This window comes from Siniperca chuatsi, linkage group LG10 (assembly GCF_020085105.1).
Source record: "Siniperca chuatsi isolate FFG_IHB_CAS linkage group LG10, ASM2008510v1, whole genome shotgun sequence".
Classification (NCBI taxonomy): domain Eukaryota; kingdom Metazoa; phylum Chordata; class Actinopteri; order Centrarchiformes; family Sinipercidae; genus Siniperca; species Siniperca chuatsi.
The window spans coordinates 13,151,452-13,173,458 of NC_058051.1; the positions used below are offsets into that span (position 1 = coordinate 13,151,452).

At 40.3% G+C, this 22,007-nt stretch overlaps 2 protein-coding genes across 6 annotated transcripts; one reads left to right on the forward strand and one right to left on the reverse strand.

Moving 5' to 3' along the window:
- Positions 1-798: 798 nt before the first annotated feature.
- LOC122883790 (epithelial membrane protein 3-like) lies at positions 799-4,029 on the reverse strand. Its single transcript, XM_044212943.1, has 5 exons — positions 3,655-4,029; positions 2,617-2,704; positions 2,411-2,513; positions 2,166-2,306; positions 799-1,523 (listed from the first exon to the last, which is right to left on the reverse strand). Exons 2-5 carry the CDS (start codon positions 2,692-2,694, stop codon positions 1,348-1,350), a joined length of 498 nt encoding a protein of 165 aa, XP_044068878.1. The 5' UTR covers positions 2,695-2,704; positions 3,655-4,029; the 3' UTR covers positions 799-1,347.
- A 756-nt stretch (positions 4,030-4,785) lies between these two features.
- ccdc30 (coiled-coil domain containing 30) lies at positions 4,786-21,944 on the forward strand. 5 transcript variants are annotated; one of them, XM_044212928.1, is made up of 28 exons: positions 4,786-4,920; positions 5,787-6,020; positions 7,031-7,213; positions 8,316-8,436; positions 8,762-8,952; positions 9,282-9,362; positions 9,535-9,612; positions 10,116-10,272; positions 10,923-10,994; positions 11,878-11,993; positions 12,079-12,209; positions 12,331-12,523; positions 12,780-12,878; positions 13,425-13,553; positions 13,758-13,895; positions 14,317-14,495; positions 14,694-14,961; positions 15,293-15,415; positions 15,921-16,091; positions 16,316-16,525; positions 17,338-17,495; positions 17,656-17,821; positions 18,430-18,551; positions 18,750-18,891; positions 19,027-19,163; positions 19,407-19,524; positions 19,847-19,911; positions 20,149-21,944. In XM_044212928.1, the coding sequence occupies exons 2-28, from the start codon at positions 6,000-6,002 to the stop codon at positions 20,354-20,356; spliced, it is 3,777 nt and encodes a 1,258-aa protein (XP_044068863.1). In that variant the 5' UTR covers positions 4,786-4,920; positions 5,787-5,999; the 3' UTR covers positions 20,357-21,944. The 5 variants fall into 5 exon arrangements, with proteins under 5 accessions (XP_044068863.1, XP_044068864.1, XP_044068866.1 ...); XM_044212929.1 differs by having other exon boundaries at positions 9,538-9,612; XM_044212931.1 differs by lacking the exon at positions 10,923-10,994.
- Positions 21,945-22,007: the final 63 nt, after the last annotated feature.

The following is a 22,007-nucleotide window of genomic DNA, read 5'->3' on the forward strand; positions in this document are numbered from 1 at the left end:
CCCTCTCTGCTTGTAAAGCATACATAGCCAGCCTACACACACACACACACACACACACACACACACAATAAACACTATGATCATTTAGGATACATTCTATATTTTAAATATGATCAAATATTGTCTAATACACCTGTACTGAAAACACTTCACTGGCTGCAGGTACATTAGGCTGCTGCTTGTTTACAAGACCCTAAATGGTACGGCTCCTAAATATATTTCCGACCTGCTCACTGGCTATAGCCCAATCAGATCCCTTAGATCATCAAGCATGTGTCTCCTAAATGTACCTATAATTAAAATTAAATCAGGTCGGGGTACATTTAGTTACTATGGTGCTGTTCTCTGGAACAAACTGCCTGATGGCCTGAGATCTGCTGCAACTGTATCTTCTTTTAAAAACATTGTTTTTCTCTCAGGCTTTCCGTAGTTAGTGTGTGTGTGTGTGTGTGTGTGTGTGTGTGTGTGTGTGTGTGTGTGCGTGCACGCGCCTGAGCCTGCTGTAATCCATGTGTGAATACTGGTAGTAAGAATAGGACAGGGGTCATAAAATTAATTTTTATTTTATGAAGGCCTATGTGTGTGTGTGTGTGTATTTATGTGTTTTCTCTCATTTGTTTAATGTTTTTCATGTTTTACTGTAAAGCACATTGCTTTTACCTGTGTATGAAATGTGCTATACAAATAAAATTGAATTGACATAACTTGACTAATAACAACAATAATGATAATAATAATAATGATAATGATAATGATAATGATGATGATGATGATGATGATGATATCTTTACAAACATATTTGGTATGAAATGTGCAATTTATTATCATCAAAAACGAAAATTAACTTGTACACATTCTGTTTCTTCGTGTGATATTTAGTAAAAGCAGCTACAGAATATATTTTACATATCAGCTTTAGGTACAAAAATATATATATTTCCAGTTTGCTCTAGGGAAAATTCAAAGCAATTCAAATGCATCATAAGCCCTACAGCACTAATAGAAAATGCATAATGCTGCTTTGGTATTTGCCTTCCTGGGTCAACACAGGACAACAGTGGACAACAAAAACCTATATTAAAACAGAAGGTGAGCATTATATATTGGATTGATATTGAGGACACAATGTTTGCTAAAGAGATAACCCATTATTTCCTGATAATTGTCCCATACATGTATCTGCAATTCAAAAACATAATCACATCAACTGAAGCCTGAGCAAAAATCATAACATAGGCAATTGTGACTCTGACTGCTGCAAAATTAGCATTTCTGTTTACCAAGAATCAAGTCAATTTAATTAATTTTGTTCCAATACTGTTGCTGACATTGATTTCCTCTTTCTGGTCACTCTTTCTTACGCAAGTGGATGTATATGACCCCACTAAACAGCAGCAAAGGGACACACACCCAGGCCAGGATGAAGCAGTAGCCAAAGTGTCCTGAAGTCCGTTCCCTGGAGTCCTGAAGGATTTCCTTATTGTGTAATGTGTAGATGAGAGCTGCAGAAAAGGCGGTCAGCCCTAAAAAAACAAAAACAAAACAAAACAAGGAAATATAATGTTTATTTTAGGACTTTAGGGGATGTGTGGAAAAGTTTGTACTGTTTGTAACCTGCTTCATTTCATATACCTATTGAGACTTTGTCACACAAAAGTTAATATCGGTAAGGAACACAAAATCTGTGGTGGTGGGTTTGCCTCAGATAGATATAGTGAGCAGCTGTAATGAAAGAGTTTCCCCTCGGGGATCAATAAAGTATTTCTGATTCTGATTCTCATTCTGATATACCTGATCCACCATATTATACTAATTTGTTCCAATGCAGCCATAACTAAGAGTAAACTAATGGTACAGCCACTGTACTCAATGATCATACCATTGTTTATATTTTTTAAGGTACAAATGGTAGGGGTACAAAAATGGTCCTGCAGGAAATGGTACTTTAACTTACCTGTATCAGGTTCTAGCCCACCAACAAGCTCTTGTACTCGACAAGTACAATTCTTCTGCTGTACCCAAAATATAGCATTTAGCTTATTTGCCAACCATGAACTTTAGATATTTGCTTGCCCTCCCAATTTGTAAGAGCAAGCATCAGCCTTTTCAAATGGTCTCATCATACAGAGACATGTCGCTGGCACATTGTTTCACTCCACTGTTACCTGCAAAGACTTGACACAGCCCAGTGAAGTAGAAGAGTCCACCCTTAGACATGGTGAACAGTTGACCCAGGAACACCAAGAAGGAGACAGAAGAGAAGACCACTGAGAGAACCATCAGGACCTGCACTGCCTGAAGCCACTCTGGAAAAAGAAAACAGTCTTAGTTCTCAGATTTTACCTTTGGGATAGAATTTTTCATGTAAAGCCCATTTTATGGAGATATACAACATGAAATTGTTGCTTACCAGTTTCTTTGGAGGATGCACACAACCAGGTTCCTGTGACGTTGTCAAACCTACAGTTGTACCATAGGTCTGAGTTCTCCATGCCATCCCACACCCACCAAGACTTTAAAGAGAGATTAGACATGATACACACAGTTGAATATGTTGCAGTTATGAAATAATACAGTTAAAGCAAACAAACACCATGTCCTATATATGACTACTACCTTCTCCATGGTTGCAATGAACAGCATTGCCAGTGTGATGAGATGCAGCAGGGTCACAAACATTAGCAGGTATGCCATTTTCAATTCCCTGCCAAAAACAAATAAAACAGTTTCAATTTAGTCTTCCTGACTGGCAACTGCATCCAACTTTACAGCTAGCAGGGAAATAGTGTGTGCCCAATTTAACACATTTGTCAGTTCCACAGTGAAAATTAGTGTGTTAGGGAACTTTCCTGTTTTGCCTTGAAACATAACATGGAAAATATGAGTAGCTAAACAGAGTATACTCTGTGTTGCGCAAGACCACGCTTCAAAACAGAGTGCAATGAGTTATTTCTAAAACTGCTCTTTGACTGGCCTGTGTGTTGCCATACAGCAAACCTGCAGAGAACCTGGGCGGGCCTATTGAAATCTAAATGGATCCAAAATATTTACCCAATTAACCTCTCTACCCTTCTGAATGGTTGTTTTTTTTTCATTGTGTAGAGTAAACAGTCTGTATTTGTCATTTAGATTTCATTAAAGCTGCTCTACTTGCTAAAGCCTGTGATTTTACAAAGCTATTCGACATTGTACCTACAGTAGTAATGCACAAGCAAAAAAAAAAAACTTTGAGGGAAATTGTCTGTAGATCTTTATCTATAGGAGAGGTCCATTTGGGTGGGCGTTGGAGTAACAATTACTGTCAAATTATGTCATTAGACTAGATTTCATCCATCACATGAAAGTGAATGAATGGTACAAATTCTGTTCATTTTGGTGTAAGGAATCAAATAAAATACACATATTACAAAGACATGATATGTAACAAACATTATCTTTTTTCTGTTGAAGGATTGTTAAAAGAAGTTATTCTGCTATGGCACACAAAATGTGTGATAATAAAAACACGCATCTTTCAATCGCATGATTTTTGCTACCCTTTACTTTTAGAGCTTGTGTTACTAGGAGATGTGATGCAAGAATCACCGCAATGACATTAAGTGGAACTATGATCGAGCAAGATATTCACTGAAAGTCAAGGAAATATCTACTCACCTCGGCTATTGCCTGTTCCTCTGAATCAGATCTCAGGAGCAGTTTCACCACTCTACAACATTGTGCCCCTCTTGGTGGTCCTCTCCTTTCTAGTCTTGCCACACCCCCTTTATTTTTTTCAGTTACTCCATCCAAACTTTCCAAGGAGAACGCCCATTTCCTCTGAGCAGAACAGAGCTCCCTTTTGCTTTGCCTCGTAGTCCCTCAGTACAACATCACCATCCAAAAAAGACTCAAATGAGACCCACCCATGGGCTGTGGAGGCACATAAAACCACATGAAAAGACCTCCTCTGTAAACAGTCCACTTGCAATGCTCTTCGGCATGACGAGGATTCTACCATACCTCATCCATTCATGATCCGAGTCTTATTAGATTAGATATAGGGAAAATAAACACACTGCTGCAACATAGTTCTCATTTCTACACCAGAACATTATGATTATTCAGAGTGCGCTGGTCACTCAGAAAACATCTGGGCGGGACACACCATGCAAACATGCCTTAGCTCATGTTGTAGGATTAGTGGAGGTAACAGCAAGACAACAAACTATGAAGTTTCAAAACACTAATTATACATTTACATATAGGCTAAAATAAAGAAAAGTGAGAAAGTAGTTCTGTTATTGAAACAAGTTTATATTAATGTCTATACCTCTCCATCCTTTAGAAATAAATAATTTCTAAATAGTATAGGGTGATTGAGCTAAATTCTAAAATCATGATAAAATTCTAACATTAATTCTGGTATTTCAGCTCTAAGGAGGAAAAGACTAATGTAATCTTTGTCGCCCCCTGGTGTTTACATCCATGGATTAATGAGAAAAGCTTGATCAAAGGCAATGTCATTAAACTACCAGTGAGAACAGTGAATAAATCATGATATTGATAGAGATTGCATGTATACATACAAAAATAGGTTAGCTGCTTGTCAAGGATGAAACCAATTTTGAAGATCGTTTAACTGCAAAAAACTTTAGCTCAGACTAAGCCCCGGGGCAACCCTATCTCGTTTAGGTGAACTCGTTAGGTTTTTTTACTTGTGCCCAATTCTAAATCAGTCATTTGCAACAACAATATTCCTTGGTATATTTTTTCTAAACTAAAACGAACACCACCAGTTGGTTGGTTGCAACTTTCCTGATCGATTGTCCCCTGCATCCTTTGAATGGTATGGTCCGTTGCCTAGGTGCTAGTAGAAGCCAATTCACTCCGCCACGCCTGTCCTCAGGTATTGGCTTTCTTGTCGTCTTTACCCTTTGAAAGGTGAGTAAAACTTTTAACTGCACACTGCATGCTTAGCTTCACCACTGCAAAGAAGTTAGCGTTTAAGTAGGAGTCTCCAGTTATCACAACGAAAACATTACGGCGTTCACCAGTTGCTGCCAAGCAGCCACTGGAGAAAGCTATGGCTACCGTTAGCGAGCTAGCGTTAGCTGAATATGAAGTATACAACGATAAGTTTGGAGCAAACTTTGCTAACTAGCTAGCACTACGTGTAGCCACATTTGTCAGTGTCGGTTAGATACTAAACTGGCTTATTATAGCACAGCGTGATCCGCTGTCTGCTATCTGTGATTATTAACTTAGCTAACCACATCTTTCTGACTAGTGAGCTTGCGTGGCCAAAAAGGAATGCATGTGGCTGTTGTCCTACAAAAACCCTCTTTTGCTCCTCCTTGTCAGACATTTTGGGAAGAATGGTTAGCTGGAAAACAAAGATTTTTAACCCCACATGATGTGAAAGTCATTACTTATTGGGAATAACAGTAGCAGCACAATCCACATTGCAGGGAATTAGTAACGGCTATGGATTTTGTTGCTAGTTAAATCCAACGTTCCCAAATGCAGGACAGGAAAATGCCTGTTTCGATGATGGATATGTTACTTTTATTGCTGTCCATGTTAAATCCCTCATGATAACATAGCAGCAGATCAAACATAGCTGCAGATCAAACATAACCAATGAGCTTGAAGCTTTGCATAGCCTCAGGTGATGCAATGTAACTCAGCTGATAAACTGGAGCGTGCCTCTGTCTGTCTAAACTGAGGTAGCTTACATCTCTAAGCTTGTGACTGCAGGTCCTAACATGACTTGACAGCATTGTTCTAAAGTATCTCATCTTTTACAGGGGAACTCAAGGACAAGAGACGTTGTCATGGATGAATTGCAACAACATTGGGAGTGATGAAGTTTGAGGATCTGCTGTTTTTTGCCACATCGCTGCAAATTGAGTTGTCTTCTATAGGATACCATGTAGGCTAAATTGTAGTTTGGGATCGGTACTTTCACCATTGAGGAAAAGGTTAATCATTCACAGATGCTGCTTCATCAAACTTAATATATGACCATGGCTCATGAAGAGGTAACATTCATAGATGTTAATTTGCTTACAGATAACTTAATGCCAGTCACTGTTGAGATGCTTTGTTCCAGTGTTCAACACCAGAAAAATTTGATGTAACGTTTTTGTCCACTGGCATTGTCTGCTGGGAATTCGTACTTTGTCATCAAGGTAACAAGTGAACGTTACCGTAAAAATGAATGATTTACATGCGAAAGTGGCTGTTGGAGTGAAAAAATCTTGCACCCATAGCCAACATTCACCAGTATTAGGATGGTGGTTGTAGTTAATGTCTGAACTTTTATTTGTTCCACAATAGCAAGAGCAAAGACCAGTTGTTGTGGTGTTTAAGTACAACAGGCACATGAGACCTGACACCTAGCTTGTGACAATATGTTGCATGTTGTTGGAGCAGTGACCGCTCCTGGAGTAGTTTAAATGCTGCATGGGGGGCCTTCTCATGTTACAAGCCCTACAAAGTACAGTATTGAATTAAGTAACAGGTGTTTAGTGCTGGCATGCCACTCTGATGTTGTGTCCCTCTCCTATGTGTCATGGAAATGGATCCGTTCAGCGAGACTGACAACCTTGATCTTGAACACTTTTGTTAATGCTGTAGTTTACAGGATAGTTTGTTGGATCATTGTTTGGCAAAATTAAGCAATTCACAATTAAAAATAATTTGCAGGTGTCATAGTGTGCCTCTACAAACAGCCTCTAGCAGTATACAACAGCATAATGTATGCCTTACGCTGTTGTATACTGCTAAGTTAAGGAAATGTTGGCATATATATATAGCTTTGGAAATGTATCAGCTTTTAGTTAAATGACGCTTGAGTTGAATATATGCTATGTTATTACAAGCAATGCTTTATGACAAGTAGTATGCCCAAGGATACTCATTCATGGACACCATAGCCACAGTACAACACTGAGATGCAGAGCTGCATAATTAACATAACAGTTTAACACTTTACTGATGAATATGATATCTGGTCACAAAACATTCAGCTCCTTCTCTGGGTTCTCAGGTGCGGACAGACCTGGACCAGATTTCTATGCGGCTTCAGGAGGATGGCTTGCCTCCGGGGGCCAGTGTTGAGGTGCGGCAGCACCACCTGTGGCAGCAGCTGCTCGACAGTGAGGCAAAGCTTCAGTCAGCCAACCAGGAGCTGCGGACCTTACGTACCCAGCAGGCCAATGAGATGAAGGAGGTGAACACTGGAGGCTGCATTAGTCATTTAATATGCCCTCGTTAACTTCCCCTCGGCACTTGCCTTCGAGGGAATCCCTGCCGCCAAAAATGGAAAGACACTTATGATAAGTGTCTTTCCATTTGTCTGAAAAACTGAAGTGAACTTGGTGAGATCGACCCTCGGAGGGCTGAGGGAGCGAGTCAACAACCATGGTCATTTAGAGGTGTATATCACCCACAATGCATTGCAGTTATGCATTTGCTGCAAGAAAATACATCCATGGTTAGGTGGTAATGTACATAAAACTGCAAGAGTATCAGTGTGATATTACTGCTTAATGATAATATTAAACTGCTTGGTGGCAGTTCATAATAAACCAAATGCTTTAACTTGTGCTTGTGCTGTGTGCACCAGTTATGCGTTTACATTATCTGTAAACGCATGGAAAAATTGCTGTTTTGCAAGATATCATAAACCCATAGCAATAGTAGTTATGATAATCATGATACAGATAAACAGAAATGTATAAATCAGACACTAATGCAGCTAATTACAAAGTGCCTACATATTGCAATTAAAGCAGAAGATGCCTTTGCCTCATTGAAATGAGTCGGCAGGTATTTCTGATGATTTGTAAAAAGCAGTATAGCGCTAAGCCTACAACTGGGGGTCGATCCATGATAGTTTTGACTGAAAATGTACATGGGCAGGTGCATTCCATTTCCAACCTCCCGCTCCTTCCCCGCCCACTCTCCCTCTGCTCTCCAAGTGGCTTCCATGGTACATATGCTGTTATGTAATACCAAGGGCTTAATGGAAGTGGAACTACTAATGAAATACAGCCTGGATTCTTGGAGTTTTAGTTCACCAACTGTTGCAACAATGTCATAGACCTCTTGACCTGATTGTGTATGATGGAAGGCTCCAAAGCTTCCAGTCTAACATAGTGTGCTTCTCCTTTTCATTGGTACCATAGACAAATTAAAGTGCTTTAGCCGATGACTAATACTCACATTAAATAATACTCACATACATTTCTGAAATGGTTACAGGACAGTGCCAATTGCTCAAAATGGAATGTCAGTCACAGCTGAATTACTTTTGGATTTTTTTCTGTCAGGTGGAGAGCTATGTTGCACATATTCGTGGGCTGCTGGAAGATCGTGAGTGTCTGACTGCAGACTATGAGAGAGACAATGAACACTTGCGACAAGAGCTTCACCAGATTAGACAACAACAAGGTGAATTCAGTGCAAATGCAGTGCAATATTGACATCCATTCCTTTGGGTTGTAGTCTAGCCTGACTCACCAGAGCTCCTAATCAGGATATTTCAAAAACACCTTAGCTTACCATTTTTATTTGCCATGAATGGTCTTAAATCAGTCTGTGACTATCTCAAAGCATATGTTTCCTGAGTTAGATATTTACTCATGTGTTTATGCTAAATCTGCTGCCATACAGCAATACTTGTGCACTATTTTGTGTTATTCTATCTTGTGTTAAATGTTATTTCACAGTCCTGCAGGACAAACTACTAACTTGTGAAAACTCCCCTTTCTTCCAGAGAGTCAGAGCAAGGAGCTGGCGGAGATGCTGGCTCAGGAGGACCTTGGGGAGATGGGCTTGAGCAGCCCCAGTGAACAGGTGGCTTACTTGCTGGTGGAGAGGGCCACACTACTGGAAAGGTTGGAGGCTGCTGAGAGGAGAGTGGAAAGTCAGAGCCTCACTGGCAACTTGAGGGAAGTCCACCACCAGGTAAAGGACTGACCTACATATATTAGAGGACTGTTCCGTTTCCTCAGAATGTCAGTTCTTCACAGGAAAGGGACCACACAGTCCATTTGAAATGTTTTAACTGCTAATATAGTATGTACCGTGGTGTAGTTCATTTTCACCATTTGAACTGTAAATGTAAAGCCTCTACCATCTTGAACAATGAATGCACGGTCTTCAACCATATTGAATTTTCAAATTAACCAGTCCACAGGCTTCATAGTTGTAGTTGAATGTAATGGTTAACTATCCAAGGCAAATGCAGAGACCATATAAATGTGGTTAAGTGAGTCTCTGTCTCTCTGTGACAGGAGCATAGTTGCCACACAATGGAGGAGGAGCTGAGGCAGCAGAGGGAGGATATGCAGAAAACCATAGATAACTTGACAAAGGTGAGGTGACTGTCATTGTGCTTTGGCTGAGTTACAGGTCTGTATAACTTCAGGTTGAATTAAGTTTGTGGAGAAAAGAACAACCTAATTTTTCCAGTTAAAGTACAGGGACACCACGTGATAATTATCTAGTGTCTCTTGTGATTCTGCACACATGGGTCTTTCCTCTCAGCAGTGTTCATCCCAGAGTCCATGGAAGAAACTGTTTGGGCTGCGCAGGTCTGGTCAGAGCAAACACAATATTACCCCTGTAGGTTTCCACCTCACAGCTTACTGTATACTAACTAAGTAACTAACGCTGTTGTCGTGATAAAGGGCATCGCTGGCTTATTTCAGAGTGGTACTACTTTTTGCAATACATTCCATGCTGACGATGTGCCTTGATATCCAGACTGCATGACCACTATGATGCAGACAACATTGCTTGTCTCAGTAACATATCTGTGAATGTAATTTTCTAACAACTGATTAGTGCTCGAAATGGGTGGATCAGTAATGGCATGTCCCAGATAACAGCATGTGTACTTTTTGTTCCACTGGTCTCTCTATGCAGGTGAATGCTGATATATAAGATTATAACTAATTGCCCTTGCTCCTTTCCAGGCCTGTAGTGATGATAAATCTGAACCTCAGAATGCATGTCTCTTAAAACAGCATGTTGGGCCACTTGCATCTCCAGTTTAACTACCATCATCATCTTCCCGGCTGCAATCCTCCCACTTTAACCATTCACACTTCATTCTTTTACATCAGGCTCACAGTGAGGAGATTTCCCAGGAGCAAAATGAGCGCCAGCGGCTGGAGCGGGACCTGGAGGAGGCGTCTAGGAGGCTGGCAATGGCTCACCAGGATATCCGAAGACTCACCAATGAGCTGGATGCTGCCAAAAACAACAATGCAGACCGAAGTGGTATGTTGCAAAGACTACCAGTATGTAACCCTCAAATAATTGTGGGTCTATGTTAGACTTTGATGTGATGTTTCTAAAGATTATATACACTTATAATTGTGTATATTGTTTTTGCACATTGTTGCTGAATTAAGTTGTTGTAAGAAACATGCCCAGATTTACAGATGCAGCCCCAGCCCCTGGTCTACCCAGTTGTTTGCCTCCGACCTTTAAAATGTTTTCATGTCCACATACAGTAGCTTGAATGTCTTCCCCTACTGAAATGTCAATATTACTTGTTGTTAGGTGATTACTGGGCCATCTTGAAACTATTAGGTCAGTTTCAGGTGAAACTAGCTATTAACAGATACTCAGGCAGATTCCCTCCCGAGGGCAGGGCTTATGTAACTCAGAGTAGCTTAAATTTCCAGTTCCCGTCCAATTTTTTCACAATTGAGAATGACTTCCGGATGGGAGCCGAAACGTCTTGATTCTGAAAACAGTGTCCAGATGACTACGACTGAAACCTTTTCTACGTTAGGTCAGGTATGTTATAATAGCAAACTGCTGGAAGTCATTAAAAGCATATGAAAAGAAATGTTTAAAAGGCATGAATGAGCAGGAAGTATATATTCAGCTTCATAGAATTAAAAATATGCTTATAATCTCAGGATCTGAGCTACAGGGAATGGTCCAAGATGTAGAGAACCTGAGGAAGGAAGTGGACAAACTGAAACACTGTGGTGAGACAGACTTGGGTGTGAACTTAAAAACTGCCATTCAGTGTGTGACGTTAACACCAGCCACATTGTTTGGAGATTTTATTTTACTGTTCTAAAATTTTGTTAGCCCGAGAGTTGTTAAAATGGGTGGGTGAATTTTGGGATTTGCCAGTATGGTTGGATGTTACTGATTCCGTTTTTGCGTAATGGAATTTTTTTGTATTCAATATGTGTTGTGATTGTCATTATTGAGGAAAATATAAAATGCTTCAACAACCATTTTTCATATTTAGATTAATTTCAAACTTAGCAACTGAAATAATGTTTGGAAATCAGATGATGAATGATTTTTTTATTCTTTTAAATTGAATTGATTTAGACAGAAGTTACTGTTAGAGACACTACCTGACTAAGAAGTCGATTTACTTACTATTACTTTCTTCAGTGGTTCCCGCACTTTGAAAATAGGGCATTCAATTTTTCTCCTTATATTCACATCAGGCTGGAGCAAAATGTTTGATTATGTTGGTGTTTTGGCTGAATCTTTGACTTTTTTTTTGCCACATGCATCCATGGTTTGGCAAGACATTCGGCTAGAAAACAATATCACATAACTCACTAATGTAACACTAGTCCTAACAGAAAGTCCCATAAGTTAGTTAAAATACTTCATGCGGTTTGTTTTAAGGACTAACTAAGCAATTCATTTTTCAACAAATCTACCGTTTTGGACACCTTCCCTTAATTGTCATGGTGAGCTGTAGGTATTATTATCATGATTACTACATACAATATGTGTGTAAAATATTGTAACATTGTAATAAGGTTAACAAAACAAAAATAAAATGTAATGTTTAATATACATTTTTAAGATATTCATGGTAATGGTTTTGTGTCTTCACAGATATGATGAAGCTGCAGCGAGCTAAAGAGCAAAATGACAGACTAGATGCTGAGAACAGAGCTCTTAGGGAGAGAGTCCGCACTTTAGAGTCTGAGAAGAAAAATCTCCTGGACCGGGTAAGTATTTTACAGAATTTTTTAATTAAAATAAATCCAGTTGTTGTTCAGCAGCTTGGCATTGTTTGGTGTTGTGTTTGTCCAGTTGGCAATAAATGATGCAGACCAAGATGTTGAAGCCAAAGAAGATCGAAAGGACAAGAGCATTAGCAGTGAACCACAAAACAATCTGTCAGCTGACTTGTCAGCCCAAGAAAAGGATTACATTCACAAACGGTACATACATTAATTCCTAAACAACTGCATCCTGGTGAATAGTGTGATAAGTTAATGTTGACTTTATTTAAGACTATCTCACCTGCTCTTTCTGACTTTAATCATCGTTACTCTTGGTCAGGTGTCGTGAGGCGATGGAAGACGGGCTGGTACAGGTGAGGGAGCTGCAACGGCAACTCCAGAGGCTACGCAAAGAACATGAAGAGCTTGAGGAGAGGAACGAGGAGCTGGAGGCACTGCTGGGGGAGGCCCAGAATGCCAGCAAGGAGGAGAGGCATCGCCATGAAGGAGAACTGGAGGGACTCCACAGGAGGGTAATGAGCAGCACTAAATTCTTGCTCAAAATCTATGTTCATTTTTTTAAATGGATAAAAGATTGATGGATTATTTACCGATCATTATTGTGGTTTAGAAACATTTCACCTGAGAAGTTGAAGAAAGCTAGTTTTGCAGACATTCATCAATGCCAGTCCTTGACAAGAATAACTCAGACAGTATAATTTAGTCTAGGACCTGTCTTCGAAGCAGTCTTTCTAATGGCTGAGTAATAATCTTAACTGGTCAATGCAGATCAAAGGCCTGGAGGCAGAGCTGAAGAAGCAGGATGCCCAAGAAAAAATGTTGAAGAATGGAGAAGAGGTCAAAGCCACTGAGTCCTACTTACAGTTGGTAAGAAATGACTCACTTTTGAATATCATTAATGTTTCCTTTGTGGTCATTTGACAGTGGTGTGTCAACACAGTAAGAACACTAACAACTCAACTACACAAATTTAAATAGATTACTGTGATTTATTCAAAGCTCCTTCTGAAGCACAAATAGGTGTAATACGAATTGCTTAAAATGTAAAATAAAGTGAGTTTTAGTTGTTTTTTGTATTATAAGCAGCAACAATAAATGTGGCAGAGACAGGTATGGCCATCCACCTGTGCTGCATAAAATTAGAGGAAACTGTTACAGTATCCCAAGTTTGACCAAAAGATCTCATGTGGATCAAATAGAATAATATAGAAACAAGTTTTACTGTACAGTAAAATTTTTACTATACTGTGCTCTCAGATTGCCATATATGAATTAACTTAAACCTTGACCATCAGCCTGCAGAGATTAAATGATGGTGCATCAAAAGAGTTCATATACCGGTACTTCAAATCCCATGACTCCTGCTCGTGTAACCTATAAATGCTTTGTGTTCCCTTGTCACCATGTATGAAGCACCTAAGGGACAGCAGCCAGGAGAGACTGGCTCTGCTAGAGGCTCGTCTGACTGAGGAGAAGGACTGGAGGAAACAGCTGGAGGTTGACCTCAGTGCTGCCCAGGCCGCCCTCAAAAAAGACAAGGAGGTAAAAACCTAACATATCCAATGCTTCGTCTGACAGAAAGCACCACAGATACATAAATATGTGAAATTAAATTTATAGTTCAAGAGGTTTAGTCCTGAAGCAGAGTTACTGCTGTATTTCTTAAAAAAAAGTACAACATTTACAAAGTTAGAGTTACAAGCCACACAGAAACTGTATGTAATCCCCTTATTCTCTACACCAAAGGCTTTGCAGATAGGTGAGCGAGAGCTGAAGAAGCTGAGACTTGAGGTCAACAGCCTTCAGACAGAATGCCAACAAGGGAAAACGCTCATCAAGAGCCTCACACAAGTCAAGGGGGAAAAAGCAGTTCTGGAGGAAAAGGTTTGTTCATTTTACAAGTTTGCTTGCTATTGCTGACACCTTGCATATGATGAAACTGGGGAAAACATTCTTGCTACAGGGGTAAAGGGGTTATTAAATACAGGAAATATTTAAGTAGAAATAAAAATTAAGTGAGAATATATAAAGAAATGAAAATACACAGTATACATTACCACTTGAATGCATAATGTGCAAAATAGACTGGTAAAGAATAATGTAAATAAGAAAACATATGTCCACTGACATTGTTGACAAAGAATTAGTGTTTAGTGCATGAAAACAGAAGAACATAATATGAAAATAGTGTATATTCGTGTCAACAAATCAAAATGTCAACATGAATTTACAGCATGTGTCATGTTGACATTTACACCACTAAAATGAGTTTCTCTCATTCTGTCTTTGCCTCTCTGCCTGACAGGTGGCACAGATGGAGCGTGCCCACAGCCGGCTCCAGAGCGATCTGGAACACTACAAGGACAATAACCAAACCCAGGAGGACCTGAGGGAAAACAGGATTCAGGTCAAACAGATGCAGGAGCACACTGAACGGCTAACTACTGAACTCAGCAGCCTCCAGACAGCACACAACGCCTTGAGGTTGTTCTCAGATCAGAGTTCCCAGTGTGAAAAGTATTGGCTTGTGCAGCAGTATTTTTGAGACATGGGTTGAAATAGATCATTGTTAGGAGATAACATTGCCGCAACTGGTACTTCTATCTTGTGTCATGGCCAGTCACAAGATAGGACTGCAACACCGGAGCTTACTTGTTTTGCATATATGTTCATATTTTCCAGGGATGAGATGGTTTCTGAGCGGCTGCAGACTGCCGGGCTCCAAGCCAAGCTGAGCTCCAGTGTCCAGGAGAAGCTGACAGCTGAGGGGGAAAGAGAGAGACTGGAGCTCGAGATACAGCGCCTCAAAGCGCAGCTCAAGTGGCATCAAGAGCAGCTCTCCTCTACAAAGGAAGCACTTATTAGTAGCCAGAAGCCTGAACTGCACACCGCTCATATAGAATTTAGGCTTAGTCCAGTGGAGGGGACCAAGAATGAGTCCTTGGATCAGGTAACTGGATTGCATGTCCATTGGTAGGGTAATTTGATTTGTAAAAAGGGTCATATGTGAAATCATCTTGTATGACTGTTGAGTTATTTAGATGTTCAGAAATTGGGGTAACAGGGTGGAGTAGAATGTCCTTCAACGTTATAGCCTTGGTTCAAAGTGCTGTTATCCAGCTTTTGTGTCCTTGAGTAAGGCACTGGATCACCACCAGCTCGAAGACTGAAGCTGATCCTAACCTTTGACCTCTTCGTAGAGGAAAGCAAGCACAAAGGGAATTTTCTTTGCCAGGATTAGTCATATAATGTGTGTGTGTGTGTGTGTGTTGTGTTTGTAGCTTTCATGTCTGAAGCAGGAGCTGAATCATCTGCAGACCAAGCTGGGGGAGGAGCAGCAGCTGGCTTCTCAGCATCAACTGGCCCTGCAGGCTCAGGTCAATGAAGCCCAGGCACGAATCAAGGTAGGCATGATCCTACCACATTCTTAACATGCCCTGACAACCATGCTGTTTATGCAGTTGAATTTAAAATATCTAATAATCACTCCACTCTCCAGTATTTTTATAGTTACAGTTTGTCACATAATTGGCTTTTCATTGCTTTACTTTTCATATCACAGCAGCTGCATTATGCCTTCATACATTAGGCAATAGACAATTTTGATATTTTATTGAGTAACCTCACTGATCTGAATGTGACAATAATACAAAAGCAAATTTGTAAACATTTCTATAGCTTAGCCTGTATCATTTCTGGCAATCTTCCTCTCTTTTATATTCGTAATAAATGCTGATGATTAACACAAAAGCTTCAGGTCTACCAAGAGCACCTGGGATTGGCTTGATGATTCATAACAGCCACAAAAAATCTTTGCTGGGGAAAAATCTTAACTTGGCTACCTGTTTTTATCTGTACTCCCATTCAGCATAAACATATCCCAACCATGTCTCTCATTTCCCTCTTCAGTCGCAGGACTTAGTGCTGAGCCAGAAGGCAGAGGAGGCTAAACAAATGAAGCAGGGCCTGCAAAGGACACAGAGCCTGTTCACCTCAGCAGAGAGAGAGCTGCGTTATGAGAAGGAGAAGAACATGGACCTGAAGAGACACAACACCCTGCTGGACCAGGAAAAACTCAAGGTTGGTATCTAATTATAGCACATCTGGAAATTCCAGAATGCCTCTGACATTTATCACTTTATCATCATCTTAATCACTCTCTTAGTCACCTCACTGTGAATGCTAATTATCATGAGCAAATGTGAAACTCTAACCTCTAGTTATAATTGTCAGAATAGTTGTTACACTGGTGTTAAGCATTTGATTTTGTGTTCATGCTCTGTTGTCTCATGTGCTTCCTTCAGCTATGTGCAGAGCTGAAGCAGGTCCAGACCAAGCTGGTCCAGGTGGAGCAGAGCGTCCACACTCAGGCGGCCGAGTGTGAACGTCAGCAGCAGAAAATCAGGGAACTGGAGCTGGAACTGGCACGCAACTCCACAAACCGCAGCACCACCACCAGTCTGCAGGAGGACCTGCAGGCCGAGAGGGCGCGGCTCATTGCTGCTGACAAGAAGGTCAGTGCTGGTGCAATTTCCCCAAATGGATCAGCACTTTCATCTACTCTGATGTTAAATGTGGTGTTCTTGGTCTGTTGATGTTGCATGTTATTGGCTTGTAAATATAAATTCCATATGAACGCTCTCATAGTTAGGTTGGCAAACCCAGAGTTAACTGGGCTATTTGGTAACCAGCTTTGTCATACTGGTTATCCCTTGTTGCCAATTTTAGGTTTCGTGAAGCCAGTTCACGCAAAGAGAGCCAGACTAAGATGAACTTGCTTTGTGATAAAGACACCAGGTGATTTTACTCATTAGTTCCCCCTCACTTGAGGTTCTGCTTGTCAGTGAAATCCCCAGTGTAACCTGCATTCTAAGCCCTTAATAGAATATGATTTCCCATCTCTTGAAAATGTTATGCAGCACAAGATGTGATATTGCAAATAGCCAATTTATATCCAATATATCTTCATAAATCCATTGTATACTCTTTCATTTTTAATTTGCGGTATGTTTTCTGTGACCTCATTTGGCCTTGAGTTTTAATGAAGTTGATCCTTATCTTAATATTGGGTAAGCAGAAGAAGCAGTTGCCCCTTAGCTTGTGAAGAAACCTTAGGACATGATCCTTGCCTCTGTAGAGATGTTGTAAAATTGATTCTGCTTCACTTGGTGTAGCTCTTTGTCAGGATTATTGCCAACATTACAGACTATTTCTGTCAGACACCTTCAGGAAATCCTGGGATACTCTGGAAATGGATTGGAGGTTGGGAGCTCATGTTGTCTGTTTGTCTCACTTGAGTGAACCTGTGGCTCTGTTGTGATGGCAGGTGTTGGAGCTGCAGCAGCAGCTAAAGAGTGCACAGCACCAGCTGCGCGTTGAGGAAGCCCGGGCCGGCGAGAGCAGCCGCATGGAGAGGGACAGCAGAGATCTGTCTGACACCTTGTCAGCCCTGAGAGCCAAGCAGCAGGAGGAGCACATCACCAGGTCACACAAACTGCGGTGCTGCCGACGCTGCCCAGTTTGACTTCGTCCCAGTAGTAGTAATAGTGCCATAACCAACATTGCAAGTTTTAGAGCACAATTCTGATCCACTCTTTTTGTTGATCATCCTTCTATCCATCTTTTCCTCAATTTTCTATCTCAGGAAGCTGTTAGAGCAGCGTGAGGAGGAACTGCAGCAGCAGGTGCGCTGCCTGAGGCTGAAGGAGGCCTCCATGACCAGAACAAATGCAGAGCTCAGCCACCGTGCCCAACAGCTGGACACCCGTCTGGCCATCCTGGAGGCTGAGCTTAGCAAGGCCAGAGAGGAAGTAAGGAACAGTTCATCAGATGTTATTGGTACTGCAGGATTTTGGACACCTAAGGCACCTTTCGCACTCCTAATATGTCTATTTCACATGTCTTTTCAAACTTTTACTTTAAATCCATTGACAAGTTCTCACTTAGCTTTTCGATGTAATTTCTGTTACATAGGATTCAAATGTATTTGAATTTGAATTTATTTAATTTCTTTAGGTGTTTTCTGACTCGTATTGAAAAGTTTGTGTTTCCCAAGCACCAGTTCTCGTCATTTAATAGGAGTGTGATATAAAGTGACACCTTGTTTTTTTCAGAGGTGTCATGCTGACAGCTCATATCCAAAACAATGTTTGTACAGTCTGTGAGCTCTGTCACTTTATCTCTACTTCTAATCTTGAGCGGTTTGAAGATTTCAGTACATAGCTGTAACCCAGTACATTCCCACAGGTGATAGAATCTTCTTTACTGTAGTTATATGCTATTGTGCTTTTTCAAAAGCTGTATAATCATTTAGTGCTGCTTGACTTTTGGCTGGCATTTTTACACAGTACACAGTGTACGTAGTCTTCACATTAAACTGCTGGCGAAATGTAATGTATGTGGTACATGTGTCCTCGAGGCAAGAGACAGCCAGAAGTTAAGCCACAGACTGCAGGAGGACTTGGTGGCCAGTCAGCAGGAATGTGACAGAGTGCATGGGGAGCTGCAGCAAGTTCTCCTTCAACTGGACACACACGTCAGGTGAGACACACACATACATGCACAAATATAAATATTAACATTGAATGCAATATTATAAAATTAACTCTGGTACCCTGGCTAACAAATTAGCATGTATTTTCTGATCAGCTGAATAAGGTGATAGCATAATCAGTAATTAAGACACGTGGAGAAGTTGTTGCTTTTCCTGTGGTTAATTTCCTCTGCTCCTCCAACCAGGAAGTACAACGAAAAGCAGAGTCAGCACAAGATCAAGCTGCGTCAGGCTAAGCAGGTCTTTCTCAAGGCGACTGCACAGAGGGACCGCATTATCCAGAAACTGGAGAACGACCTGGGGCTGGCCTCCAGCCTCTCACACAAGGTCAAACACATGACACAGAATCTTGTCTGAGTCCCTTTTAATTCTAAATATCCCACAAGAAATGTTTGTGCTAGAAAAATATTTTCTAAAGTATCTGTGGTTTTGTATATTTCTTCCTCTCATGGTGGCTTTCAGGAGAAGGAGAGGATCCATACAGTGATGGAGGAAAATGAGAAACTTTTGGAGGAGAAGAGGGAACTGTTGAGGAAGATAAGCGAGGCAGAGGAAATGGGCAGCAAAGGCCTGAGGACCGCCTCCACTGTCCAACACAGGTGTCTTAATGAATCATAATAATGAATTACTTTTTACAGTCATACCTGCTTCTGTTTATTTTGAAGTAGCAGTACTTTTTTTCCAAGTGGAAATGAGTATTATGATTAGATATCAAATCCTTATATGTATGTTAAGTTGACTGAAGTGTCTCATTGCTGCGGTCATTAAACTACATGTGTTAGTGAAGACACAGGGGGTAAATTGTTTTTGTGAGTGAGTGTGAACATTAATCTGTGTTCTAGGGTCAATGTCTTAGAAGTGGAAAACAGACAACTTCAGGATCGAACCCTGAAGCTCTCCAATCAAGTCAGTTCCTTAGAGCGTGCCCTGAGGAACATCCAGTCATTCTACAGTCTGGAGGTAACATCATACAGATCTTTATGCCTTAATGGGACGTGTCACCCAAAATTCACAGGTTTTCTTTATTGTTTTAAAAAGGCTCATGCAGCATTAGTTATGTTAGATGAAGAATTTCTAATTTAAGTGTTTTTAAGCTTTTAAGCTGAGGGTGCCCCGGTAGCTAAAATGGTTCAAGATGGATTCTATCACGGCTGAGGCTGTATGTTTTAAATGTAAGAGAAGTGGCTTGAACTAATGTAAAATGGGTGACATGTCCCTTCTTTTATTATAATAAAAAAAACTTTGATGTGTTTTGATCTTAAATGGTTCAAATGGTCAACAGAATGCCAAGAAAGTGCTCCCCTCTGAAAGTCTCTGTGATGGCATCCTGCATACATCTACACTAAGGTAAGGCAGTTTTGAGAGAACTAATTGTTTTGTTGAAATAATTTGATTGATATTTGTAATTTGTGGTTTAGGTTAATTTCTGTTGTTGGATTAAAGAAAGGATCAGACAGCTCTTTTAAGCTCTTGAAAGAATTCCCAACTTAATTTTGTTGTCATGTTACACAATGATAGGTTTACATATAGGCGGATGCTTGTATGTGAATTTTCTACCATTTTTCACCACGTCTGTGTCACCAGTCTGACGTCAGGTCCGTGTGACCCACTGGACATCCTGGACGCAATCTGCCGTGCGAAGGTGGGCGAGCGTGTGGTGGTGGATGGCACTCGAGCGTCTGTGTCCACACACCAACCGTCAGAGCAGGGCTACCTGAATCTCACCTCCCCATTGGTTCCTCCAGCAACCAAAGGCACAGAGGAGAGCTCTAATAACAGTGACCAGGTATGAGAGGTGGTAGATTTTGGCGGGGTTGTTGCCTGTGTTTGCAAAACCGAGCTATCAGCGAGGATGAGGGCTATAAGTCATCGTATTGGGTGGTACTCCAACATCCGCCACTTCCACTGGAGACAAAAATCTGAATAAAGGAGTGAAAAAATATGTAGAATGCAAATAATACTTGTTAAAAGGCAGTAATAATGAAAGGGAGCTTCCACTGCAGTTCTGCTCAGGGTGATATCTCTTTTGTATAGCAAAGCAGTTTCTTGTTTGGCTTGCGAGTACTGTTGTTTTTTTGGTATTTTTTTTTACGAGGTTCAGACTGAGAGTGCAAATTTAGGGGTTCTGTAGAAAAACTGGGCCGGATTCGAACTGGGCCGCTGCGGTAAGGACTCAGCCTTAATAATGGTACATGCTCTACCAGGTGAGCTACCGGAGCGCCCTCGATCAAATATTTTTTAAGAGGAAATAGGATTTAATGGGACATTTGATTTGGAAGCTAAACACGTGGCACTGTCTTGTCACAAACGTGTGCATATGCCTGTAAATTTGGTCAGTTGTTTGCGTCAGCACACCAAAGCAAATCAGAATGCTTGAAAGCCTGGTGTTGGCTTATAGGGAATATTATAATTTGTTTTTTATGTAATGGTACAAGACAATGTACTTCACACTAACACATTGAATGTGAAAAAGACATTTCATGGGGGAGATTTGAATGAGACTAGTTTAAACTGAGCACTTTACGAAGTAAAAGAAGTTTTACTTGTGTTTACATTTTGGGAAAATGTAGCAGTGGAATATAACAGTTGATATAACGGTATATCAATGGTATGTATTTTTTCCCCAGTTAAATTCAATCTTGGCAGTGTTTTCAATGAAAAAACGCCTATGGTGTTGTATGTTTATCGTTTTACTGTGTCAAAAAAATCTAAGAACACAACAGCATTTTTACAAGTTTACAAAATCATACTTATCATATATAACATTGATAATATTGTGGACCCACTTTATGTCTAATAAGAGACTGTGTGGGAGTCTAAATATTGGGGTCCATTCCGAGATCTATCATTCCTATTGCTTGTCAGCTGTAGCCACTCCAGTATTTACAATGTGCAGCTTTGCTTGTAGTTAAAAAAAAAAAACCCATAACAGCCAAAATGTCAGGAAAAGCCACAGAATTTCAGAAGCTTTTTTGTCCATTTCAAGCATCACAAGCTGTTTTTTTTTTTTTTTCTTTTTTTTCCCCATTGGTCAACCTCAATGGTTTCCTCCAGGGACGCTCAATCAGAAAGTACTTGTACTCTTGTTACATGTGAATAAAATACACATTAAGTATTTAATACCACTATTATTATTTTGTGTCAATAATAGAGTTGTACACTATGGAAACCATTGTCTATTTTGTCTTCAATGTGCCTGAAATGATGAAGTGTTTAACTTTATCTTGCTGCTGCGTGAATACGTCGAATAACAAAAGCCTATTTGCGACAGACATGTAAACTGAGATCTAATGGACAAGAAACTTTGACTTTTGTTGTATCTGTGTAAATACGTTTTAAACATAAAATATTTTCATAAATAAAAGTGAATAAATAACAAACGTAATGCTTGATTTTTTTTTTCCCCCTTCCATCTTGTTCTCTAAAAAAACTGATTTGATGGC